Here is a 16,635-nt window from a genome sequence, read left to right as displayed (position 1 = left end):
TTGTTTTCCATGTATTGTTCCATTCATTTTTTGCTACTTTTTTGCAGTGGATTATTTGGTCGTCGCAGGGGATTGGAAGATAATTACGATTGTTAATAAGTGAGGGAACTGTGGCTTCTTTTGCTGCTGCGTCGGCTTTTTCATTTCTTTCTATTCTTTGATGAGCTGGAATCCAGATGACTGTCGCATTTGTGTTAGGTTGGTTGTGGTTTAGTTCTTGGATATTAATTGGTTTTCTTGATCGTATGATTTCGTTAGGGATTTTGGATAACGCTCATGGAGTCAGTGTATATGACGATCTGAGCTTCGTTATTTGAGTGTGCATATTTGATGGCTTCCAGGAGAGCATAAATTTCGACTGTGAAGATGGATGATAAAGAAGGGAGATTTTATGTTTTTTTTTTTAGCTTTTTCAGTGATAATAGCGTATCCAGCTCCAGTGTCCGTTTTTGGCCCATCGGTGTAAATCTTGCTGTGTTGGAAGTAGTTGTTATTTAATTCTAGAAAATCATTACGGGTGTAAATCAAGATTTGGAGAATCTCGATTTAGTCCCTAGTCTATCTTCGGTATTTGGAGTAGTCCAACAATACTCCATACATATACGTAAAACTGTAAAACTTACGTAAAGCTCCCTCCGAACGATTCAATACCAAAAGCCTTAAAACTAATTGAACTTGCCCCCCCTATGATCAAAGATGTAATGCAGTCAATGCAGTCAACTGCTAATTATACACGTTGCAAGAAATTTCAATACTGTCATTGGAACAATTCTCGTTAGCATCGGCCATCTATCACGCAGAGACATACCTAAGAGAATTATTCCCAACGACGATGATAAACGACGATAGTCTAGGTTAAACACTGTTACAAGATACGAACTGGGACACGGTGAACTGGTGAACGAAACGAAGTAGCGGAATTTTCTAAGACAAGAACGAGCCAGCAACTTTCGTCCAACGAACCTAATAAAAAGAAACAACCCCCGGACGTCACGCCGAGCTACGGCTAACGCAATTTATCGGACGAGATAGACCGACTTCCTCCAGCGCTCCGATTAGAACCTGTAGTGGTGTTTCGTAAGGACGAACGAAAATTCCAAGCTTCCCTTCGTCTTGCTGGTCGTTCGTTTTCTCCTGTGGCTACTCCTCAGCTATTTCAACGGAGCTTCGTGAAACTATTCTAACCTATTTCTGTTTCCTATCGCTGTGAAAAATATCTTTATCGTTCTTGAACTTCACGATGGCAATTATAATGTGAAACTTCGTTGGGAAAAGCTCTCATATCCTGACAAGCCGTTTTTTTTCCTAATTGTGCCCTGCTGTTCGTTAACGAGATGATCCGTTTTAATTGCCACCGGGCGCTGAGAAATTCTCGGAAATTCATTCAGCGAGATCGCACGATCAGAATTAAATTGAAACACGTATCTACGCGTGTGTCTCAGCGACAAGCGTAGAATAGAACGCGGCGTATTGTATAATGGACAGTAACAAAATTAATTTCTCAAGAAAAAAAAAAATAAAGAAACAAAATAGAAACACCTCGTTACGGTAAACGAGGAACGTTCATGTAACAAGAAAATGCTTCCTTTACTCGCGAACGTTTCACTGTGAATACGTACAATTTATGATCATTTATTCGCTACGATTCGCTCTGAAAATATCCATCATTTTTTCTCGTTTAAGGGTATTTCTTATTCTGCGAACAGAAACAAAATAGGTAGGGAAAACAGCTGGCTATATCGAACAATTCCTACGCAACATTCACTATACCGTGTAGGCGTCGGATCATGCCGCGACGCTTTCACTGTTGCGCCGTCTGACCGCAGACTGATGTTTTCACTTCGGTTAAAGCAAATTAGAGAGATCCACATACCCCGGACTGACTAATTGACGCTTCGTAAAATAAATGAATAAATAATCTAAACGACAACGTGAATGTCTTTCGACGTGAAATTTTTGAATAATTTTTCGAATAATCCTCGAGTTACGAGAGAATAAGCAAGCCAAGTTCTAAAGCTCTCCCGCGTGATACGAAGCTCCCTCCGCTACGTGGGCGAAGTTAATCTTTCCATTAATATATATTCTATTTGCTTTTATGACGTCGACCAACTGTTTCGAACGCGTTTTCGCGATAATGCGGGTTTTCGTGACAACGGCCACCGGCCGTTTCCGAAATCAATGCCTCCGTTAAAATCCGACATACCTGCGGTGAACAACATCAGTCGTTCGTACAGCCAATTGATACAAATTAACAGTGAATTGGAGCAAGGATAAATCGAACCAGCAGAAACTTTTCGAACGATTGAACGAGCAATACGTTATCCATCTACAAGCGCGGAAGTAGATAGTAAAAAAAAAAAAAAACTTTGCTCGATCATGTCGATACGTTGTGGATTTAAAAAGAGACGTGTAATTATAAAACAAAGGTATACATACATATGTGAAAAAAAACGACGAAAATAGATCAACTCCTAATTTTTTAATTTCGTCGTACAAGTGAATTCTACAGAAAACAACATTTCACATAAATTTCAATTTTTTGGATTTTTCTGTACCTCGAAAAGTAGCAAAAATATCGAGTGCCAAATATGTTCGTTTGCTAAACAGCGTCGCTTTGTAACTTCATTGACTCGAAGAGTTGTACGTGGATACATATCTATAAGAGAAAGTTTTAACTAAAGACCAAAGGATAACGCACAAAGGCGGCGATGTTTTTTTTCCTCAAGTGTTTCTTTTCTGAGCAATCTTATCGATCGTTCGAGAGAAATTTCATTCTCATCCTGTAGCATGTTCATCCTATCCGCGCCCTAAATCACACTCTCCTTCACCCCAGATAAGTAATTTCCTTTTCGCGGTCGTGCTACATTCGACGATATATGTCAGTGTCAAGAGCTCGCGCTATATGATCTACCACTGCCGCAAACTAGTTCGCAGAATCTCGTGGAAGTCATTACACGATAAATTTATAATAACCAATAAAATAGATGCTCGATTAAAAGAATTGTCTCAGTGTATTTTATATTAGTAGTACAGTCAACAAGCTTCTTTCATCCTGTTTCGTAATATTAGTGTGACGAAGTAACTACTTCTACAACGAAGGAAGTGAAAAGCTTACCGGTCCAAGATTGACAAATCCGTTCCTAGCAGCCACGCGATCGGCGACGTGTCTCTCCGCGGGCTGCCTCATCTTCACGAGGAACGTATTAGTGAATACCTCGGCACTACTACCGGCGCAAAGGAGCGCGATCACCGCGAGTAACATCGTGACAGGCCGGCGACGTACGCTAATGTATTTCGCATTCGCGGGCACTGTACTCGATGTACGCGATGGTACTACGATTTTCGTGCTGTCAACCACCTCTGCGGAAGGAGTAGCCAATACCTTTTTCTCGGTGGTAGTAGCGACGCTGGTGGCGTTACCGACAACGTTCGTCTCACTGGTGACGAGAATTTTGGTAGGGGTGGTGGTAGAATCGCACGAGTCGACGTATGAGCTTGCCGAGACGTGCGCAACAATACAAATAACACGTGCTTTCCCCATGCCCGTCGTCGGTCGACTGGTTTGCTGCTGCTTCTCGGTTGAGCCACTCGACCAATCAGAAACAAGTTACGCGGCAACGCAATCCCTGATTCGTTGAACAGGTGTAACAGTGATCAGCGATGGAAACGCGCGAAAATTAAATGCATTGGATAAATCACATATCACGTATTTGAATATTTAAGTGTTCAACAAGTAGAAATTCGTGTATTTTAAGAAAAAAATGTATTGCCAGTTGTAAATTCGTTTTACGTGTGTGAAATGAGAATGACGCGATGCGCTCGAGTTTGACGTCACATGGTGTATCGATTGAATAGTACGTTAGAATGATGGCGCTCATCCGCTAAACATGCGCGATAACAGTTGCTCTGAAATATTTACGCAATATAACATTATTCTTTCGCATGATAAACTTATATAAATCGTTAATATTGTTCGTAATTGTTTATGGATGTTCAGTTGACTCTTTCGATAATTTAACGCTATTACTTTTGAACATACCTCATTTCGCGCGGTTTTCTAAATAACTTGTATGTGATCAGATAGTTTTAAATTTTTTATCTCTTGGAAGTAATAGTTTACTTGAACATCTTAATAATTTTCAGTTAACATTAAAATTTTTGGAACTTCAATAATAATAGATTTTATTCCTAAATAATATGTACCCAAATAAATCAAACCGAATATAATGACACTATGCAGTAATAAATAAAAGTACTTTTATAAAGAAATTTAGAAAATTATTCAATATTTATTCGAAATTTTTAAACTTACTTTAAATTAATACATATTACAATACAGATTTACGACAATACGTATCACATAATCAAATAAATATATTTACATACTTCTAGTATGTTAACATATTATCTATATATTCTGTAACTTAATACTAATTTCTTTAAGAGTAATTTAAAATTACTAACATATTCAAACAATATTTAAAACTGAGGATGTTTTATAGTAAAATAGAATTTTTTTATTAAGTAGTTGTACATATTTTGACACAGTTGAAAATGATTAATAAACAATAAGCACAATTGTTGCAAATGGAACTTGATATTACAACATAGTGATAGATAATTTCAATGACTGGTGTAATTAAAGGACCTATCATCTTTTTATAGACTTTCTCTCTGAACTTTCTGACACAATATCAGTTGACTTCGTATTTGTTTGTTGTAGTTTTCGTTTTGCTTCAAGTCTCATCTTTGCTTCTAATCGTTTTCTCTCTATTTCTTCTGGAGTGCACCGTACAGATTGAGATTCTTTTATGCTAGGCAAATTGCTAGCAGATTTGTGTTTAACAATACCATTACCGCTTTCCTTTCCATCTAATCTGTTAAGTTCATGTGTATTTCCCACCCCATTAATCGATGGAATATTATTGTTTTTATATGGATTCTGATCTTTTGGAGATGTAGTACTTACTGTTGAAGTAACCAGATTTGAACCAATTTTTGATGTATTGGTCTTACTATTTTTGTATTGATAAAAACCTTGATCTGATAAACATTTGGTTTTAAAGAATTTTCTATTTTCTAAGGAATTCTGACTAGGAAAAGATTTTTGTATTGTCTTTTTGTCAGTTATCACTTCAACTTCTTCTACTAAATCATCTATAATAAACATTTCATCAGGAGTTGCTAGTTTCGAAAGAGAATTATTTGGTCTATTAATTATTGGATCAGAAATAAGTCTCAATGACTTTTTAGAATGATTTACATTAGAATATGACTTTGAAGGACTAAAATCATATTCTGATAATTTAGACAATAATTTATCATCTTCTACACAAGTTGCCAAACAGTCGTCAAAAGAATCATCTAGAAAATCAGATGTAATTTTATCTTGCAGTGTTTGTTTTCCATGTGATACATTTATAACATTACACTTAGTAAGCCTGGAACTAGAGACTGAAACATTTGTTCTATTCAAATTATTTGAATATGTTTTTAAATGACCATTTGTATTAGTTGAGCAAGATTTAGAACTTTTGGGACGTTCAGTAGATGTATTAGATATGGTCAAATATTGAATCTCCTTTTTAGATGGAGATAATTCTTTTTTCTCATTAGACAATTCCATTGTGTCATTTTTTTTATCTTTACATAAGTTCAATTTTTTCTCAATTTCTTGACTACATTTTACCATTGAATCATCAATTGAATCATCAAATAAATCTTCATAACTTGTAGGTTTTTTATTATTATTATTATTAATAGAAGACTCTAATTTTAGTTTATTACTTTCAACAACACAGTCCACCATTATATCTTCACTACCATCACTGTCCAATTCTATTACTAACTTACTGCTACTTTCAAATATTGTATCATCCTCATTTTCAACTTTGTTGTTACAATTTTGTTGTATGGTTTTCATTTTTTCATTTAAAGCTCTTAATTCTGCCGTCAGCTTTCCAATATTTTCTATATTTTCCATTTTTACCTGCTTTCTCTTAAGTGGCTTTTGCAATAAAGGAGAATCTGAGTTTCGTTTCTTTTGCAATTGTTTGGTTCTTTTGGGTGTCTCGACATGACTGTTTGGTGTCTTTGATTTATCACAAGAATTCTTATTACCAGAAGTCTGCCAATCCCAAGCAATTTCATTACCACCATCCTGAGTACAAAACATTGAAACAGGACTACACCTATAATCTAATTCAGGAGAATCTTCTACATCATACACATAATCTCTTTTTCGAATGGGTGTACTATAACCGGAAATACGTAAATCAGAAGAATGTTGAGGAGAATCATTTCCTATATCAACTTTCATGTTTTTACTAAGTGAATCTAAAACATATAATTTACATCATCATTAAAAGTTAATTGATTGTACTTACAAAAATAACATTAATTACCTTCATGTACATTATTAGTTTTACAATTTTCTTGTTGTACACTGCATTTTTTTGTTGATTTTTTATTTTTACTCATTATCTTCAAAACTAAAGTATAGAATTCACTTACAAATTAATAGCGTTTAAAGGTTAAACATGTATAAATCTGCCACATACTCTGCATATACTATACATAACATACTTCGTATTATTTCGCATTAAATTGATAAATAATTTATAATAGCATAAATATTAAACTTCCTTATATTTTACTTCCTTAATTTTTGTGTAAAGAGTATTTATACTTTCTCTGTATGTTTCAGATCTAACATTTAACAAAACCAAATAAAAAAAAAGTAACAAACTTCAACACAATTCTCTAACCTCACTATATTCTTATACAAAATGAAAATAATCATTAGCAATATATTGACCCATTGTCACTGTTTTCTGTTCTGAAGAAAATATCAAAATCATAACCTTAATGTGTTTGAAAATAATTATAATAACAATTATTCCTATAATTGATGCGAAACAAAAGTATAAACAAAACATACCAATTTTAAATGATAATTTTAAATTTCCCGCAAAAATTGAATAAAGACCAAACTTCAAATGAATAATACGAAAAATATATGTCACATAGTTTCTGTCAATAAATACCAATCAGTCAACATTTGTAAAATAATATCAATATAAATATAAACTATTAGAAGATTATAATGAAAATCATTTGAAAATAAGGTTAAGAAAGTAAAAGTAAAAACTAAAAGTATGAAACTCAAATTATACAACGATATAGTGACAACAATTCGAAAATTTCGAGGTTTGTCAAAGGATTGTAGAGATGTTTTAAAAGAAAAGTATAGCGAGTAAGATCATTTTCTTTAAAAACATTGCCATTTAATTATTATTCGCTAAAGTATTCTTATTTTATTTAGTATTCCAGTATATACTTTGTACAGTATATTATCTTTAGAAGTGCAACACAAAATGAAAATCAATCATAGCAAGTTATTTGGTAATAACAAAAATTATTATGACACGTAAGTATACTATTCATTATGTTTTTAATATAATGATATGCTCTTTTATTAAATAATTTAAATAATAGTTACATAGAAGCTGTACAAAATGGAGAACCTGTTGGAATTTTACTGAAAATGGCAAAGGATATTGGTGCACCTCCTGCATTGTTGGCTAGAAATGTTCTTGAAAAACATTGTGGAAAAGATGAATCTAATGGTAACATATACATATATAAAACTTGAAATACTTTGCAACGAAAAGTAATTTTTCTTGAATTATAAAGGATAATATACTTTTAGTTTCTCGAAATGAAGTTAGCAAGTTATTCAAAGACACTACTCTCATACAAGACAAGGATCTTGCATATGAAGTATATTTGGTAATAAACTTAAAATTTATTAATAAGTTAAAAAATAAATATAACATATAATAACTGGATAACATTTTACAGTGTATATTATATGACAATTTGTATGGACCTATATCAGATGCTGTTGGAACGTAAGTGTTATGTCATGAAATAAATCAGTCAGTTGTTTACATATTGTTATAAATTAAATTTATAGTTCTGTAGGTCAAGAATATGAGTTAAAATTACAAAACTACTTAATAGAACGAAATCTTGCATTCCGCAATGAAGAACACTTGAGATCAAGAGGATATGATAAAACACCAGATTTCAAACTTGAAGTTCCAATTGCAGTAAATGGCTTTGTGATTAATTGGATAGAATCCAAGGCAAGATTTGGAAATACAGAAATACATCAAAAGTATATCAAAGAACAATTCCTAAGCTACTGGAACAGATTTGGTCCAGGACTTGTAATTTACTGGTTTGGATTTTTGGACAATCTGAATGAACCCAGCGAAAAAAGATTTATTATCATGGATCATTTCCCAGAAGATGTTACGTATATGGATCCTACTTGTATTAAACCTGCAACTTCATAACGATTGTGATTTCTTAAATTTTATTTTGTAACAACATTAGTGATATTCATAGAATAAGGATTATTATTGTTAAATATAAAATGATATTTTATTTGTCAGCTTTTGATATTTTAAAATTATTTGAAAAAGGTTTTTAGGAAACAAGTATCTCATTCTCCACTTCCCTTTTTTAGTTAAATTACGAGCATTGAAAACATAATATTACAAATACAGTAAGAAAGCATATGATATATTATGCAAGCGAACTAATGCGTTTATTTATATATCGAGCTGTATCTGGCCATAGGCGCCGCTACTGTCGCGATTTCAAAGCCAGTGTCTCGGATAGCTTTCAAGTACTTTATTAATATAGCACAACAAAAAATCCAAAGAAAGAAATATTAAAACATGTTATAATTGCCAATCGATTTGCGACAGAATAGAATAATAAAACACCACATACCTAATAAACACAACGCAATAATAAATTCAATAATATTGTAGATAAACATTTCAAAATTAAAAAATATTAATTGCGTAAATTAAATCTATGAGATGCAGCTTGATAACACCTGTCATTATTGAGAGTCATTGCACAATCGAGAATTAACAGAAAATGACCACGTGAATCTCGTTCTTGCTCACCGTACTTGATTTGAAGAAACGTGAGACCGGAGAGATCGAGGTAATATTTCGAGACTTTGTCAATAAAATTCGTGATTATATATTGAAAAAAAATGTTTTCGAATTAATATTTTAAAAAGTATATATTTGCACACCAATTAATCTATCCACGTAGATTCACATTAAATTTTATAATACATACTGTAATGACACATTTGACTTAAAAAAGTATTCTTAATTTTTATAACATTAAAAAGACAAGTAAACGAATAAAAATAAACAAAAACTGATATTAACCGAAAATTAAGTGCGAAATATGGTATATGATATGATAACATTGATAAGCCATCAAAAAGATTACTTTCGTGATAAATTTCAAATCATAGCAACTTTTTTCTTAATCCTGAATTTAGACATCGTTTGCATTTGTTATTATGTGTAACTTTGACCTATTTCATCCTCGTTCCAGATTTTCCTAGTTCAAGGACGTGTCACCTACGTGCATCGAATTGGTTCCAATTCGTAATTAAATTTGCAAAATTCTGTAAACGCACTCGATTCGATTCCCAGTAATTTTCTTTCAAAAAATTCGATGAAAACAATGGTAATTTTAGGCTAATTTTATCGAAAAGTATCATGATCATTATATGCCTTAATTCTTTGAACATTTTACTCGCAAATAATCTTTTCTTATCTTAAATGTACTTTTTAATTCCTATGCAATATTTGAATAAAATTATTTATTTATATAACGTTATGATACATTCAGTAATAGGATGGCTGAGAAAGAAACAAGCAATCCAAAATTGCAGGAACAGTCAATGAAAACTGTGCTACAATCTCAACTCGCTAAAATTAAAAAGGAGGTGAAGTAACAAATTAAAAATTCTACGAAGTTCCTGTTTAATGCTTATAACATGGGAAATAGATGATCATTGATTGAATCAAATTTCAACGTCTCTGCAGGAAGAAGAAGAATTATGGATATCGGGGGAAGAATTGTATACGGAGGGTAGCAGTGACGAAGAAGAGTGTAAAATACAATCACGATCGCGTCGTAAAGTCAATAATAATATATCATCGCGCACTTCTTCGGTTAACTCTAGTGTCGAACGACAAGGTTATTCACCCGTTTCGATTGAAACTAAATCGAAACTAAACTATTCTGCTGATGCTCTTAAAGGTAATATTATTGAAAATCAATTTGTGCTCAAAACTGTATTGCAATGTGACAAAACCTTGAAAGATTCAAGTCGAACATCGTCGATGGAATCTCCAAGATCCGATCACCTTCCTACAACGGAATTATCTATAAGCTCAATTACAAATGATTTTTCCGATCTTTCGACTGTGGAGGATCAAATAGAAAATACGGAAATTTCATGGAAAGCAAACAAAGGTACTTTTGTGTTACCTAGCTCGAGTGACGATGTAGAAAAAGAAACGAACAAATGCTGACATATTGAGAAAATTTTACGTGTGTCCCAAAGTTGTTATTTTGTTTATTACGTTGTATATACTTACGTAAACTATTTAATCTAAGATAATTCTTTAAGTATTCGATTTAATGCTACTTCTGTTGAACATATTAGTATTTTTAAATTGTACATAATTATTACATAATAATGAAGAATCGTTTGAAAATGACTGGAACGCTGACATTAATATTTCAAACATTGATGCGGAGGATGAGCGTATACGAAAAGAAATTTTAGAAGTGAAAATTCTTGATAATATTGTAAACACAATGAACGATAAAGTAAAAGTAAATTGTTTATAAGATGAAAAAACGGTTATTTTTTTACCGCCATAAACAAAATTGTTCTGATCGTTCTGCAGAAAACAATCAAAGAAACTGTATTGTATCAATTTGAAAATCGAAAACGACTAGAAAAAATGTTAAAATCAAATCCATCTGAAACTGGTAAACTTGCAGAAAATACGCGGCAATTTTTATACTTATGCCCCAAATATACAACGCTAAATACAGGTATGACAATAAAGATAATACGCGAAAGAGTTTGATAGTAATATTTTAATCGAATACAGAGTCAGATATATCGCTCGAGACAAATAATTCTAAAGAAATATTTCAAAATAGAGACAACATAAATCTTCTAAATCTTGATGATAAAGTGAGTTATATTAATAATCGTATTTTATAAAAATTACAATTTTTCATTTATCTTTCCCAAATTTTCTCTCTCATCAAAAAAGGATAAATGGAAATTCACGGATACAACTTACTGTATTAAAAATATAAACGATGTATTACAAGATTCTACTGATAATCCATATATAGTGAATGCAAAGATGAAAGAGATGTTAGAAATTAATGAAGAATTGACAATAACGTAATGAGAGTAAAATCAAATTGATCAAAATGTTATTTTAAACTAATAGAAACTTTTTTGGAAAAATTTACTTAATGAACAAGGATCTTAAAAAAAACAATGACTGTGTGTTTGATACAAACAGTATAATTTCAACAATTAATAGTATAAAAGATACAATAGATAGATACAATAAAAAGTTTGCAGGATATTGATAATGATCTTACAACTGAAATACTAAAGCTCAGATTATTAATACATTGTAAATGTCGCCAAAGATGAATTAAACATGTAAAATGGATAATTTTCAATATATAATTAATTCATATTATTATATCTTTGTTAAAATGTACTAAGTAATGTATTAAATTTATAATTAAAAAATTGTAAATTATAAATATTGAAATATATTAATATACTATTATACAAATATTATTGATATATTATTATACAAATATACTATTATACAAATATTATACTAATATTTCAAAAATATACTATAATATATATTAAATATATTAACAAAACAAAATTGTCTAATTTCCCTGAACATAATATGGATTAATTACAATTATGTACAATTATTTCCTATATAATTTATCTTTCACTAAATTTTGTCTTTTTTCCTATTTTTATCTGATATTGTATATTTATCATAACTTTTTGTTGGATCAAAAGGTTCCCATCGACTAGCAGGAAATATATGTTTATTCCTTTCGTACCAAGATCTAAAACCATAACATAACATATTAATACAAATTAATAATTTACATACAAACATTGTAAATAATGTTAGAATTAAAAAGAAATTATACCTGAGTAATACTTTTCCAGCATGAGATTCTTCTGTTTCTACAGAAGCATCATGCATAACACGGATATCATCATGAACATCGAATGTAAAAAGAGGTCCACTCTTTCCTCTTGCCTAAAAAAAAAATCAATAAGAAATTTTTCATTTCAACATCATATATATGAATATATTTCTTTTTATATTACATTTACCTTTGTTACAATGAAATCATAAAATGTATAATGATGTGGCAAAATAAGATCTTCTTTAACATACATTAACTGATCGGCCATGACTGTTTTAAGCTCACTGAATTCACGTCTTAATACTTCTAGACATCTCTGAAGAAGCTGATAAATGGAATTACCTACCAACAGTGCAAATAAATACAGTTAATATAACAATTATTCTTTTAATAATTATTTTAAAAAATTATGATTAAACCTTTACCTTTTTTCATAATAACACTTCTTCTATGTCCAGAACCATCCCAATAACTGAAAGTGATTTCAATCTCTTCTTCTTTTAATGCATTTTGTTTTCTAGCCCATTCTTGTCTTAGTTCTTCTCTCAATCTATTCTCCTCTTCTTCTCTTTCTCTATCAGGCAGAAAACTCGTGTCCACATCTGGATTTTTCTTTATTCTTTTTATTACTGGTTCAGTATCCTTTGATTCTATTTCCTCTTCAGAAAGCTCTACTTCATCTTCATCTAAATTAAATGACAAGGCTTGTATCTGTTTCTTTTGCTTATTTTTCTCAGCTTGTTTCGCAGCAAGGGCTCTTTCTTTCTCTTGTTCTTTTTCACGTTCCTTTTGTGCTAATTTTCGCTCACGTTCTTTTACTATATTCTCTTGTTTTGCTTTCATTTCATTCAAAGTAACTAAACCAATAGTAGAAGTTTTCAACTGTTGTTCAACTGCATTGTAATGTGTTGCAAATTTGTTTTCAATATTGTGTATCTTTAGATCATCTTCTATTTTCTTTTTCCTTAATTCTATCTCTTGTTGAGCAATTTCTCTTTTTTTCATTAACTGCATCGCTCTGCCAGCTTCACTGGCTGCTCCTTTATAGTGTGCCATATTTTCTAATGTATGTCAGAGCAATATTTTTCAATGAAGAATTTTGATACTTAATAAATATCAAGTTGATACTGATTTAGAGCTGTAAAAAAAGCAGTATGTTAAATACATGTCTTTTGTATTCTTTAAATTATTAGGTTACCGAAACCTAACATAAACCTTAACTAGGTTTACTGAAAAGGTAAGGATTATATTTTACAATATCTAACACATATATTTCGTAATTTTAATATTTACAACTTGTCAAAAATAATGTTTACTCTTTTGAAGAAAATAATTATCACACGATAAGTTTTCTGACAATAAAGGTATGCAATAAAGGTTTGTTTAGTTATTACAAATACTATTAGTTGCAATACATATATATTTAATAGTGTAAGTGTTTTTCATTAATTTCATTAAGAAAGTTAAAAAAAAATACACAATCACATACGAACACTCAACTACTAAGCGACGCTATCACGAGCAATGGCAGTATGTCACTACTAGCAGCATAGTTCTGTAGCAACCGCTACCTCTACAGAATTGTTCACTAAATCATTTCACCTCTATGTTCACTAAATCATTTCACCAAAAAGTGTTTCCAAACCGACAACGCCAACTTAATAAAACTCTTAGACATTAGAAAATTTAAAAATTGTTAGTTCATTAACTATTACCATGGAGAAATTTGAAATAGTTTCAAAATGTCATATATATAGCAACCATCAAAGAAATTATTCTTCATTCGTTATTTGTTATTCGTTCTTAGTTATTAAATATTTATAGAGAATATTTTAATTAATATATATTTTGTTACATTAATAATATTTTTATATAAATTATTAAAATTAAATACGGAGTTATTATTTTAATTTGTAGTACGGTGATTGAGTTAACATCATCGTACCTACAGTTCTAATCTCCTCTCTCGTATTGTTAATTACATCTCTATTAAGTCCCTAGTGGAATATATTTTTCATCATTATATTTTCTCTATACTGACAATACTGTACCATAGGCAAGACATAACATATAAGATTTTCTTCTATCAAACACTAAAATTCTGGAATCATTTTCACGTTACATCTTAACGTTATGTTTACAACAAAATTTCAAACCTTTAAGGTTTGTTCGGTTGGTAAGTTCGTACATTTTGTTTGACACGAAATCTCGCATGATTTTTAGGTCTATCTTATATATTGTCTGTGACAAAATTATCTACCACGACCATAATAATGTATACAAATTGTACTTTTTGACAGATTTAGTTATCACATACAACGGATTTCTACTGTTTTAAAGCCGAAAAATTGAATTAATCATGCCGGCAGTAATTGTGGGCCCTCCTCAACGTAGTGAACAAATGTGGCGAGCATTAAAAACCCATATTACAAGAGAAAGACAACGGAAAAAACAAGGTAACCTTCGTTATTAAGTTTTCAACTTTGTTCTAATTCTTTTAATAAATATGTAGAGCAAGAAGCAGATGCAGAGGAAGAACGCTTAAGAAAAGAACGAGAGCGGCAACAGAAACAGGATGTGATGACCTTAGGTGAAACTAGAGAACAAATATCAAATTTAGAAAATGAACTTTCGCAATTAAAAGATGAGAAGCATCAGTTATTCCTGCAGTTAAAGAAAGTTTTAAACGAGGATGATAATAGAAGACGACAATTAATTAAAGAAAGGTTTATATCATGTTTTTTTCATATATGTGAAATGTAATCGTATATTTTAACTATGTATATTTTTGTTACACAGTGTATGTCCTGAAGTCATAACAGCAGTAGGAGGATATCCTGGAACAGGTCCTAGAGTAGTTCATCCACAATTATTTCTTCCTTTACCAAGAAGCAATAGTCCTCTTTACAAAGTAGCTGTTGGTGCACCAACGCATACCTTACTACCAACTGTAAGTATATGAAACTTGTCTATAAAAAGATTATTTTACTTATATATCTTTTTCCAGGGGCCATTAAAAAGAACACATAGCCCCTCACCACCCCCAACAGCCTCTCCTTACCACGCTGGTTATGGATATAAACCAACACCTTCAATACCAAGTTATAATCCTCCACCCTCCAGTAAGTATATAAAACCACAATAGTTATAATTTCATGTTAAAAGAAAAAAGAAGAAAGAAGAGAATATTAAACGTAGATATTTGTGCCTGTATAGAATCTGAGGAAGCAGCTAGGAGATCTGGCGATTCCCGAGCTGTTCTCTGGAACAGTGAGTGAATAAATCTTAATTTTCATGTTCTTTCTTTACAAAACATAACAACATTTACATTTCGAATTCTTAATTTTGTTATTATGAATTTTCTTGCAGAGAATAATCAATATTCTGCCTCCAATTTTTATTCAGCGCCTACTGGTCAAAGTGTTTATAGTTATTCTGCGCAAACTTCGCAACCGTCCCGAGAACCTGAACCAACTAAATCTGTGTACCTTTCAGGCAATAGAACAACATTATCAACACATCAGACTGGTATATTAACGTTTACATGCAGATACTTCATTTTAATTATCATAAAATTATGTGAATTAATAAAAGCATTAAAATACTTTTATCAGCATATGTTACAAGTTTGCATTCATTGGACCATAAAGGTGCCTATGCAGAAGATAAATTTTATTTAAGGCCAAGTAGTCATGTTACTGTTCATGGTGGGGCTATTCCAATTCAGCAACCTCCACAGGTATTTCTTTATATTTAAATATCATGATAATAATGTTTTATGTTTGAAAAATATTTGAAAAATATTTGAAAATAGGGTGCTAAGACTGGAGGAATTACATCTGGATATCCTGTAAGACCACCGCAACCACCACCAGCGCCATATCCTCCGCCACCACCAGGTACTTACGTGAGTGCCTCTGGTGCTAATGTTCCTGGTCGATTATTATATACTCAACCTAGTGCTCGTTATCTCCAGAGAGAAGTTTAGGATACTAATTTACGAATACTTAAATTATTTGATCCTGATTCATATGCTTTATAGTCATCACTAAATTGTAAAAAAAAAAGGTATTTTTTATGCTGTCAACTAAACTCCACATAGAGTGGTCCACCAATTAAGTGAGGCCATCTAAATATCTTTTCGAATTGTGATGATATAAAAAATATTTTTTTTATATTTATTACATTGTCAATGATAATCTCTTCTAGTAGCTTGAAATCCTGAGCAATGTGTGTTCTTACCAGTTATTAGCCTTTTGGATGCCATTTATATTAGGCAAAACATATTTTTTGTATCATCACATGTTCGAAAATATATTTAGGTGGCCTCACTTAAATGGATCCTGTATAAAATGTATAAATGCTGTAGATATGTTATGAATAGTAAATATAACAGTTTTGTTTATATATATAAATATATATATATATTATTTTATATTATAAACTTTTTTATAAAATATAAAAAACATATATAATTCTGCAACTAAATATTACTGATAATTTTGTAAAATTACAAAA

General features: G+C 31.2%; 6 protein-coding genes across 12 annotated transcripts in view; 3 read left to right on the top strand and 3 right to left on the bottom strand.

The window, feature by feature from the left end:
- The window catches only part of LOC122537275 (neuroendocrine convertase 2), a 46,244-nt gene extending 42,679 nt beyond the window's left edge, over positions 1-3,565 (bottom strand). The window contains exons 1-2 of one of the 2 annotated variants that reach the window (XM_043670324.1): positions 3,447-3,565; positions 3,116-3,416 (exon numbers count right to left, since the gene is read on the bottom strand). In XM_043670324.1, coding sequence (XP_043526259.1) covers positions 3,116-3,416; positions 3,447-3,541 — 396 coding nt within the window. In that variant the 5' untranslated portion in view covers positions 3,542-3,565. Of the gene's footprint in view, positions 1-3,115 lie in introns of both variants that reach the window. The other variant, XM_043670323.1, reaches the window with a different exon arrangement.
- Positions 3,566-4,501: 936 nt separating this feature from the next.
- Positions 4,502-6,967, bottom strand: LOC122537279 (protein slender lobes-like). 2 transcript variants are annotated; one of them, XM_043670332.1, is made up of 3 exons: positions 6,405-6,967; positions 4,970-6,336; positions 4,713-4,877 (listed from the first exon to the last, which is right to left on the bottom strand). In XM_043670332.1, exons 1-3 carry the CDS (start codon positions 6,478-6,480, stop codon positions 4,854-4,856), a joined length of 1,467 nt encoding a protein of 488 aa, XP_043526267.1. In that variant the 5' UTR covers positions 6,481-6,967; the 3' UTR covers positions 4,713-4,853. The 2 variants fall into 2 exon arrangements, with proteins under 2 accessions (XP_043526266.1, XP_043526267.1); XM_043670331.1 differs by having other exon boundaries at positions 4,502-6,336; positions 6,405-6,947.
- Positions 6,968-7,026: 59 nt separating this feature from the next.
- Positions 7,027-8,461, top strand: LOC122537284 (CDAN1-interacting nuclease 1). Its single transcript, XM_043670340.1, has 6 exons — positions 7,027-7,255; positions 7,325-7,429; positions 7,498-7,628; positions 7,712-7,791; positions 7,864-7,913; positions 7,979-8,461. Exons 1-6 carry the CDS (start codon positions 7,158-7,160, stop codon positions 8,361-8,363), a joined length of 849 nt encoding a protein of 282 aa, XP_043526275.1. The 5' UTR covers positions 7,027-7,157; the 3' UTR covers positions 8,364-8,461.
- A 92-nt stretch (positions 8,462-8,553) lies between these two features.
- Positions 8,554-11,118, top strand: LOC122537288. Of its 2 annotated transcripts, XM_043670349.1 has the most exons (4): positions 8,554-9,027; positions 9,436-9,570; positions 9,736-9,832; positions 9,933-11,118. In XM_043670349.1, the coding sequence occupies exons 3-4, from the start codon at positions 9,743-9,745 to the stop codon at positions 10,422-10,424; spliced, it is 582 nt and encodes a 193-aa protein (XP_043526284.1). In that variant the 5' UTR covers positions 8,554-9,027; positions 9,436-9,570; positions 9,736-9,742; the 3' UTR covers positions 10,425-11,118. The 2 variants fall into 2 exon arrangements, with proteins under 2 accessions (XP_043526284.1, XP_043526283.1); XM_043670348.1 differs by lacking the exon at positions 9,436-9,570.
- Positions 11,119-11,410: 292 nt separating this feature from the next.
- On the bottom strand, positions 11,411-13,810 carry LOC122537282 (protein FAM50 homolog). 3 transcript variants are annotated; one of them, XM_043670337.1, is made up of 5 exons: positions 13,491-13,810; positions 12,543-13,256; positions 12,305-12,459; positions 12,115-12,227; positions 11,411-12,027 (listed from the first exon to the last, which is right to left on the bottom strand). In XM_043670337.1, the coding sequence occupies exons 2-5, from the start codon at positions 13,171-13,173 to the stop codon at positions 11,907-11,909; spliced, it is 1,020 nt and encodes a 339-aa protein (XP_043526272.1). In that variant the 5' UTR covers positions 13,174-13,256; positions 13,491-13,810; the 3' UTR covers positions 11,411-11,906. The 3 variants fall into 3 exon arrangements, with proteins under 3 accessions (XP_043526272.1, XP_043526274.1, XP_043526273.1); XM_043670339.1 differs by having other exon boundaries at positions 12,543-13,255; positions 13,607-13,810; XM_043670338.1 differs by having other exon boundaries at positions 12,543-13,255; positions 13,611-13,810.
- Positions 13,811-14,352: 542 nt separating this feature from the next.
- Positions 14,353-16,511, top strand: LOC122537281 (protein enabled homolog). 2 transcript variants are annotated; one of them, XM_043670335.1, is made up of 8 exons: positions 14,353-14,573; positions 14,630-14,843; positions 14,917-15,067; positions 15,125-15,239; positions 15,316-15,387; positions 15,487-15,645; positions 15,732-15,856; positions 15,932-16,511. In XM_043670335.1, the coding sequence occupies exons 1-8, from the start codon at positions 14,477-14,479 to the stop codon at positions 16,103-16,105; spliced, it is 1,107 nt and encodes a 368-aa protein (XP_043526270.1). In that variant the 5' UTR covers positions 14,353-14,476; the 3' UTR covers positions 16,106-16,511. The 2 variants fall into 2 exon arrangements, with proteins under 2 accessions (XP_043526270.1, XP_043526271.1); XM_043670336.1 differs by having other exon boundaries at positions 14,354-14,573; positions 15,334-15,387.
- The last annotated feature ends 124 nt before the right edge of the window (positions 16,512-16,635 follow it).

The sequence above is a fragment of the Frieseomelitta varia genome, unplaced genomic scaffold (assembly GCF_011392965.1).
Source record: "Frieseomelitta varia isolate USP_RPSP 00005682 unplaced genomic scaffold, Fvar_1.2 scaffold_898, whole genome shotgun sequence".
Classification (NCBI taxonomy): Eukaryota; Metazoa; Arthropoda; class Insecta; order Hymenoptera; family Apidae; genus Frieseomelitta; species Frieseomelitta varia.
This window is presented reverse-complemented; position numbering and strand designations above follow the sequence as displayed.

What these genes read in the sequence shown, in the direction of transcription:
- LOC122537279 (XM_043670331.1), bottom strand. Translation starts at nt 6,480, where the DNA reads ATGAGTAAAAATAAAAAATCAACAAAAAAATGCAGTGTACAACAAGAA. An exon ending in AACTAATAATGTACATGAAG is followed by an intron (nt 6,337 to 6,404) that starts GTAATTAATGTT and finishes TATATGTTTTAG; the next exon opens with ATTCACTTAGTAAAAACATG.
- LOC122537284 (XM_043670340.1), top strand. Translation starts at nt 7,158, where the DNA reads ATGAAACTCAAATTATACAACGATATAGTGACAACAATTCGAAAATTT. An exon ending in TTGCATATGAAGTATATTTG is followed by an intron (nt 7,792 to 7,863) that starts GTAATAAACTTA and finishes AACATTTTACAG; the next exon opens with TGTATATTATATGACAATTT. An exon ending in ATATCAGATGCTGTTGGAAC is followed by an intron (nt 7,914 to 7,978) that starts GTAAGTGTTATG and finishes TTAAATTTATAG; the next exon opens with TTCTGTAGGTCAAGAATATG.
- LOC122537281 (XM_043670335.1), top strand. Translation starts at nt 14,477, where the DNA reads ATGCCGGCAGTAATTGTGGGCCCTCCTCAACGTAGTGAACAAATGTGG. An exon ending in TTATAATCCTCCACCCTCCA is followed by an intron (nt 15,240 to 15,315) that starts GTAAGTATATAA and finishes TATTAAACGTAG; the next exon opens with ATATTTGTGCCTGTATAGAA. An exon ending in CAATTCAGCAACCTCCACAG is followed by an intron (nt 15,857 to 15,931) that starts GTATTTCTTTAT and finishes ATTTGAAAATAG; the next exon opens with GGTGCTAAGACTGGAGGAAT.
- LOC122537282 (XM_043670337.1), bottom strand. Translation starts at nt 13,173, where the DNA reads ATGGCACACTATAAAGGAGCAGCCAGTGAAGCTGGCAGAGCGATGCAG. An exon ending in AAGTGTTATTATGAAAAAAG is followed by an intron (nt 12,460 to 12,542) that starts GTAAAGGTTTAA and finishes CACTGTTGGTAG; the next exon opens with GTAATTCCATTTATCAGCTT. An exon ending in GCTGGAAAAGTATTACTCAG is followed by an intron (nt 12,028 to 12,114) that starts GTATAATTTCTT and finishes TTATGGTTTTAG; the next exon opens with ATCTTGGTACGAAAGGAATA.
- LOC122537288 (XM_043670348.1), top strand. Translation starts at nt 9,743, where the DNA reads ATGGCTGAGAAAGAAACAAGCAATCCAAAATTGCAGGAACAGTCAATG. An exon ending in TCGCTAAAATTAAAAAGGAG is followed by an intron (nt 9,833 to 9,932) that starts GTGAAGTAACAA and finishes ACGTCTCTGCAG; the next exon opens with GAAGAAGAAGAATTATGGAT.